The sequence below is a fragment of the Pygoscelis adeliae genome, unplaced genomic scaffold (genome assembly GCF_000699105.1).
Source record: "Pygoscelis adeliae isolate BGI_AS28 unplaced genomic scaffold, ASM69910v1 Scaffold61, whole genome shotgun sequence".
Lineage (NCBI taxonomy): Eukaryota > Metazoa > Chordata > Aves > Sphenisciformes > Spheniscidae > Pygoscelis > Pygoscelis adeliae.
This window is the reverse complement of record NW_008824010.1, coordinates 1,973,013-1,981,105: the sequence shown is the minus strand read 5'-3', so window position 1 is coordinate 1,981,105 and position 8,093 is coordinate 1,973,013. Positions and strand designations below refer to the sequence as shown.

Here is an 8,093-nt window from a genome sequence, read left to right as displayed (position 1 = left end):
TATAGACCTAGCACCTTGAGTCACTTCTGACGTGGCTTGTACCTTGCCTGTCATGTTTCCTCTGCTTCTGACATACTGTCCTTGCTCAGCTGCCTCAGCTTTCTCCAGGCCTGTTCAGTAAATGCTGATACTAGAGCTGCAGTTCTGCTCCCCCACCCGAGGTTGCTTTGCTCCCAGCAGCAGTTTCTGTCATTTAGCCCTTGAAATGGGGCAGGGGATCTCGCTAATACCCTGATACCGTTCTCACTGCGGTGGGTCCTGGCCCGGTTGCAGAGACTTACACTGTGCTTCCCACCTCTCCTTGAAAATCGTGTCCCTCACCGGCACAGGGACAGGAGACAGAAAAACGGCAAAGGCAACAGGATAAGCCCAGAACAATTGTGTCTTCAACTCTGGAGATGAAAAATTCAGTTTGCCTGCCTTCCAGGGAAGCTCTGAGACGATGCTGCATCTTAGGACCTCCCCGACCCTCTTCAACAGCCAAATACCCAACCTCTTCCTCTGACACTCTTGAGCTAATTTCCCCAGCAGTTCTCTTCAAGCAGTTCATTCACCACTTCTTGGGTTAATTGTGAGATTGATTCTCTACCCCTCCACACAGGTACAACTCATGAAATGTCTCACTATATGTCATTTTCCTCAGCTAGGTTTTACTTTTTTTTTTTTTTTAATTTACACCAAGCCAAAGAAACCACCTCCACTACTGTTTCCTTTCACAGCTTGTTTTTTCCACAACTGTGGTCATGTTTGCACAGTAGTGTTGCTACAGAAAGCTGATGTCAAATGCCAGTTTGCTCATCTGGACCCTCTGTACATTGTCTCTCTGGGAGTATTGCCCTTTTCTACTAAACCTGCACCTTTTCTCAAAAATGAAAATGTGACGAAAAGTGATTGGCTATGGGTATTTTAGTTCCTAGATTGGTATCTAATTTGTTAGACCATCTTCCCCAGCTCTACATCCGCTCATGAGCTGGGCTTGTCCAATGACAAAGACAGAAACGGTCTAAATGCTGCGGGGGGCATTTAGACACAATCTGCTTGGTCTTGCTGCTGTCGCTGCGCTCGGACAAGGGGCAGCATTGCCTTGCCCAGGCAGGGCCGTGCACGGCTGTAGCTTCACGCTGGGGCCTGCCCCAGCAGGAGGGGATGCTGTGGTGGCAACGTGGCCGCAGGCTGCCCCTGCCGGCCCCTCCTGCAGTGGGTCAGCACAGCCCCGGGCCTTCAGGCACCATGCAGGCGCCGGTGGGAGGGCCTCCCTGTTTCATCCTGTGAGGAAGGCTGTTCCTCCCAGAACAGCGGCCCTGGAGGACCCTGACAGTCCTCTGGGAGCGGCTTTGGGGCATGCAGGAGAAGGTGCTGAGGTACGCCTCTCTTAACAAGGTGCTGCAAAGCTTTTGTTGTCCCTCGGAGTCTGCTCTGGTCCAGTCCCCTCTGAGTCCGGGCCTTCCACTTGACGCCAACGCAGACGGCGTCGTCCCCCCTCCAGGGATCTCCTGGGGTGAAGGCCCATGCAGCGAGGGGGGTAGAAGGGCTGGCAGTGCTCCCTGGGTGCCCAGCCTGCAGCCTGCCCGCGCCATGGGGGCCACAGGGCCGCCAGTTACCACGGCAACAGGGCCTGCTGCAAGTGGTGAGGGGACGTGGGCCGTGCTCGCCCAGGGCGTGGAGAGAGGGGACGTGGGACCCCTGTGAGGAGACGTGGGACCCCACTGGGGCCGTGCTCATGGAGACATTAGACATGGGCAACAGTGCTGAGGCGCCATCTCCTGCGCCAGATTTAGGGAACCCTGTGGCCCTCAGTCCTCGCGACCGCATGCAAGGTGCTGTTTGAAGGACGGGCCGAGCTTCCCCAGTGCCATCTGTTTCTTACCCATCTCCATTTGACATTTTTAGCTCTTGAGGAGTTTTATCTTAGCCGTTACGAAAGGATTGCATGAATGTACATCATCTGAAGTGTTCTTTGGTATTTTCTTCAGTGATTAGTTTTAAAACTAAAAAAACCCCACGTGTAGATTATGTAAATGAAGTGGAAAATAGTTATTATGTTGTCTGTTGAGGTGCTATTAGGAGCAAGTTATACTGCATTTTGCAAGAAACCTTTGAATCACTCTAAAAAAAAAAAAACACTAAAAGAAAAAGTCCATTCAATAACTAGCATTCATTTGCAAGATATATGAAATAGTGTTTAATACATGTATAAAAATATCAAGCAACTGTACAAAGCCCCAGTCACAAACATAATTTTATTCAGGTACAGCTATGTGAAGATTGCAAGGTCTGCAATCAACAGACACCTCTCTGCTTACAAGGTAAATCCATCCCTCCACCAGCCACCCAAGGGAGCAGATTTCTCCCTCAGGTCTGGTGCACAGCATTTCACGAGTGACATTTGAAGGGAAATGGCCTCTCCAGAGTGGCAGGCTTGGCTCGGCAAGCTGAGATCTCAGCAGAGCTCACTTCCAGAGAGGGAGGATCCCCTCTGCCTGGCTCCGCTCCAGCTATGCACTCTCATCAATGGCAAACTGGCCCTAATCCCTCAAAAACTAAACAAATGCATCAATAAAGAGAAATTCTAGTCTCAGCCTGTCCCCAGAAACCACAAGCCAACCCCGTCAATCCTACCTCGTAACAGGGCAATTCGATATTCCTCTGGGCATGCAAGATCGTTGACTTCCCACAGCAGACCTGGCTCTGCAAAACCAAAACACCCCTGGAGGAAGCTGTAGCTCTTCCTCAGCTAGAGAAGAGTTAAGCTCATCGTAGCAACCTGTTCTAAGCCATTACCAAACCAAATTTAATTTCTACTTGATAGATGTGAGGTTTTGATAAATTCCCTTATTAAGAGTGATTTTGGATCAGACTCACCCGTGCCCAGATTGGAATGCAGGCATTGGCTTTATCCCAGATTAGTTCACCTTGTACTGTACAGTGTAGACTCATTGACCTGGAGAAATGTATTCTACTGTGTAGTCCTAAGACATCTGGAGTTTAAGATGACACCAGCATGTCACAAATATTTCTGCTGTCCCACAAAGCCATCATGCCCCAAGCCTAGTCATTTTGCATGTCAACCATGTCAAGCCCCACACCAAGCATGCCAGTATGTCTGACACAGGCAGTAATTTAAAATCTAGACTTGATTGCATTTTTGTGGGACCGTTATGATCTTTGAATAGGTAAGTCCTCACATATCTAGCACTTCACTTATAATGCACTCTGCCACAAATTTTCTCAATTCTCTTCAGGAGAGACTTCTTTGTTGTAACTCTTGAGTAGTTTTAGCTACCTGAGGTCTTGGGCAGACCCATGAGAATACGTAAGAGAACTGTAATCCATGCATATGTGGATCCATTGCATATTACTAAACAGGCCTGTTATGGTCTTCCTGAGCACTTACCAAAGCTCAGAACCAGACCTTTCAATCTATCCCACCTTCCCTGAAAGGGTTATTTATCAATCAAATAAATGACCCCATACATTGCATCTAGCCAAATGTATAGTCCAAAAATACTACTTTCAACACTGCACTACAAACACACGGGCAGGGTACTTGCATTTCTCTGTATTTTCTATACATTAGGGAAAAAAAAAATTTTGTAAGTGATCAAAAAAGCAGAAACAGCTTTGGAAATGAGACAGGTTTTTCTTTCCACCAAAGAAGGTAGATGATAGTATTTTTAGTTCCACTACTGCATCGGGTTGCTAAGGCAGCTCTCAGAGAGACCTGTAAAGGAATGGTCGATCCACGCATGGTCCCAGCTGGCAGAAGCTTAATCGCCAATGGAGTAAGCGTTGGTTCTGATCAAGGTGTCATGTCTAAAACAGCAAGACATATCTTCATATACTGCATGTGGTTTTCTTTTCTGGAAATATTTCTTCATCTGCAAAACAAAGCAAACAGCTGTTCAGAACAGGGCTTGAAAAGACCCCAGCCAAGAAGTCAATTTACAAGTCTTAGGAGTCCATCTGTTTGAATTGGAAATGTACTTTTAAAATTCCTCTCATAACCCAGTGAGGTCTTAGAGGATTAGGTGGAAATTGTCAACCTATTTATTTAGCTTTCTATTGTCAGTCTGGTGTAATTTCACTAAAAGTTCCTTCGAGAGTTGGATGTAGCTGTGGCCCCAACATAAGCAATGCTTATCCTTAGTTTGTTACTGATAACACAAGAGACCAGTTCCCACGTGGCCGCTTGGCTTTGCCAGAATGATGTTATACTACTATTTTTTAGCAGTACTGTAGCCATATGTAGAGGGACAAGATAGGAGCCTGGCCTGTGAATCCTACTCTGTAATTTTGAGTAATCTTTATGGAGCAGAAGGACCTATCAGAGACAAATAATTTCTGGGCACTTTCTGCAGAATATGAATGTAAATAATCCCAGTAAAGGAAAAATGTCTTGGTCGCCTTTTTTTCTAGGACAGCTGTTCTCCTACAGTTACTTTCAGACATCAGGCTATTTTATGACTTTTTGTTGTCCTTGTGTCCCCCTCCAAACATTCTCTTACATCTGTTACAAGGTTGGTATATACAGCTCCATTCCCAATTGACAAAAAAACCCGGAAGCAAAACAGAACCGTGAGGTGCTCTCTTCAGGGAAACACATATAATGCAAGGCTGTGGTGTTGACTGCGTGGCTTACTTGAGGTTTGTTATCAAAAGGCAAACAATATCTCATGTACTAAGAGTTACAAAAACATAAGAACACACAGTCTTTACCGCCAAGAGTTTACAGCTGGGAGACATTAAACAAGGGCAAAGAGGAGACAATAGAAAGCCACGATTCCCTAAGCTTATCAAATACTTGCTTGACTCAGTCACTATTTACAAGTAATATCAAAGGCACCTATTCACTCAACCTGGATTCAGTTTTGCTTTGGCATGGCAACAGCATACTGACATTGACACGGTACAAGGTGCAGCATATCAGCACAGAAAACAGTAGCACTGCCATGATGGTAAGGCCGTAGATGCCCCAGGAACTATTACTGCAGCCTGTCTGCTCCACTTCTGCATGTGAAATTATAGTATTATTATTAATATGAAGAGGTAGAATTCTATTTTTATTGTGAAAGAAGTTATTTACTGGTCAGCAAGAAATCAGATATCAACACAGGCGGCTACACAGCCACATTTGTCATCCCATTAGTATTCTCACTGGCATTCCCTTTGCTCTTCTAGAGGCTGGTGATGACTGCAGGTGGCACGTGAAGGGTCAGTGAGGAGCACTCTACAAAGGTGATAGCTTCCATACCGCTGATCAGAAGTAGGACCACACACTTGTAACGGAAACAGAAAATGTTTTACTGCAGTATTACAGCAATACTGGGGTCTCGGCCAGGAGTATGTAGGAACTATATAACGGTTAGGTTTGTCAGGCTGCAAGCAGTACAGACAGAAGTAGGAGGCTACTGTGATCTGGAGTATATACACTGAGCAGAATAGTGCTAGTGGAAAGGGTTACAGTTCTCTAAATCCTCAATTAATCCATATCTGAATAACATAATATATGGTAATCACCCTGCTGCTTTGATCTGCAGCTGTCATTTTCCCCAACTCACGTTACTGAGCTGTTGCACCAGTTATGGCTAGCGGCATAGAATGAGACCACAGTCCTTTTTGCAGACTGCAGATAGATCTTTTGCAACTCTTAGGACCTAAGTAAACCGTATTTTAATTGCCCAAAGATCTCATCAAAGCCCAATGCAAGGGACAAGTTGCACCAGTAAGATCAAAATCAAGCACTATATTGCTGGTTTTGTCTTCATCTTAGCAAATGGTTACAACACCATCCCACAGGGAAAAAAAAAAAACAACCAACAAACAACTGTCTTTGGAACATAGGCTCACAGTGTGCTCAGTGTATAATAAGGGTGTGTGAGATCATGTCTGCTATTATCTGTGGTACTTTAAGTAAATGCCTGAGGACTTGTTCTGTACTCCCTATTGTGACCTAATTTTAAACACAAAGACTTGCTATAGGCGATGATTTCTAAAAGACATTTATGTCACATTAAGGTCAAAGAACTGATGCTAAAAATACTGATTCATTTCCTAAAACTGACAGATTATTCACAGGCACACTGAAGTGTTTGTTGTCTGATTTTGACCTTTTTTTTTTTTTTAAGATGCAGGATTATAGCAAGTTTTCTCTTTTATAATTCCCCTCTGGTTGTACAAGGCAGGTAGAAGCACAGTGGCTGTTTCTGTGTCCTAGTACAACAGGGTGCAGAGGAGTCTGAGCAACCTTTCCAAACCTTCCCAGGTACTGGAAGAAGCCTAGCCACGGATTAGTGCTCTACCTGTCCTGACTGAAGTTCTGCAAGCTTTTAGCCCACCTTTTGTATTACAACATGCCTATAGGTATTTATGATTAAACAAGCAAAAGGATTGTACCTTTAATCAGCACCATAGTGCCACTTCTATTCACTGAGAGGAAAGAGGAATTTTTCACCACCCCAGCACATACATATATATCACTGTGGTTTTTCCATAGGTTGTGTAGAGTTATCGCTATTTTCTTTTCTTGCTTTGAATACTCCAAGCGATTAACAAAAGCAGGAAAAGTAGTTGAAGCATTCTGACTTGAAACATACAACACACTCTCAGGTTGCATGTGAGTCTTGAGCAAGAAGGTCCCTTCATCTTCATGTGAGGTTTTCAGTGCACAGGTAACGCTGATAGACTGGCCTTGCTAAGGATTGGCATAGAGTGGTGACTGTTCAACAACTCCACTGGTTTTTGCTAAAAACAAGAGAGATTAATGGCTACCACATACTTAACAGTCCATTTTCACTAGGGAGCAAATACAGAGGTCACAGACAGAAAGAACAGACCACAGAAATTTAGATAAAATGATTTTTTTTAAAGGCTACCTTTATGTGTGCCTCGAGAAGAAATATATATATCAGTACACCCTGGCATGTTTTCCTGCCCCAGGATCTGAAAGTAGGACTGACCAAATAGGTGTACCTGGTTGCAAAGGGTTTCCACCTACCTAAAAAATACATATACTGAACACTTCTAAGGGAATACAGCTTCATCAGCTTGCCCTTGAGACATGCATGGACCATTGCCTGCTTTCTCAAGTGAGATTAAGCCATAGAAAGATCTGGAGAGTATTGGTCTGGATGAAATCATACAATGTGGGTGCCATCAATGTTGAAAATGGTCTTCAAAAAGTAGTTATTAACAACTTGCTGTCCAGCTGGGAAGACATTTCACTGAGTTCCTCTGAGGACAGGCCCTGTTCCTTTTGACATTATCATTAATGTAGATGAGGGAATGAAGACAGAATTTATCACGTTTGTACAAAAGATAATTCTGGGAAGGTTGCAAGCATTTTAGAGAAGAGGATCAGAGTAAAAAAGAGATATGAGGTAATTTAATCAAATTATTTGGAGAAACAGTACATAATCAACAAGATGGAATTCATTTGAGAAAACACAGTCAAGAAGTTTGAAAAGGGAAGCCTAAGGAAGGACATGATAAGTTGTCATAGATATAAATGACTATTACTGACCCAGCAATCAATTAGGTTTTGCATGCTTTGGGGACAGGAAAGGAAGAAAACCCTGTAATTTTTAGTAAAGATGTTTCAGGTTAGATCATCTCATCAGAAGTGTAGGTACGTAGAGGAATAAGCTGCCAAAGAACATTGTGGACTCAACCATCTTCTAATGAAAAAAAAAAGAAAAAGAAAAAGAAAAGAAAAAGACAGAAAAATTACTGCCAAAAGGAGCACTTGTGCCCATTGGCCACTGTTTCTTAAGAAGAGAAAAAAACCACACCCCTTTATCCACTGCTGCCCAACTTGCTTCCCAATTATTATCAATTTATCATTTAAGATGAAACAGTAAAACCAAAAGAGATTTGCAAAAACCGCTACCAAAAAAAGGCTTATTGCTTTGCTAGTTATTCATAAAGATTTGACTGTTTTGAAAAGAGGGTCCTCACTGTTTCCAAACTGCTGCAGCAACCTATGACTCGTGAAAACCCATAGCTAGTATTAAATTAGTCATGAATTGATGTTAGAATCATAGAATCATAGAATTGTTTAGGTTGGGAAAGACCTTTAAGAACAAGTCCAACCATTA

At 43.5% G+C, this 8,093-nt stretch overlaps 1 protein-coding gene across 1 annotated transcript; it reads right to left on the bottom strand.

The window, feature by feature from the left end:
* Positions 1–3,767: 3,767 nt before the first annotated feature.
* Positions 3,768–7,070, bottom strand: CD7 (CD7 molecule). Its single transcript, XM_009326509.1, is given in 4 exon segments — positions 3,768–3,869; positions 5,252–5,253; positions 6,394–6,741; positions 6,995–7,070. Coding segments are annotated over 4 exon segments (528 nt in total).
* Between the last annotated feature and the right edge of the window lie 1,023 nt (positions 7,071–8,093).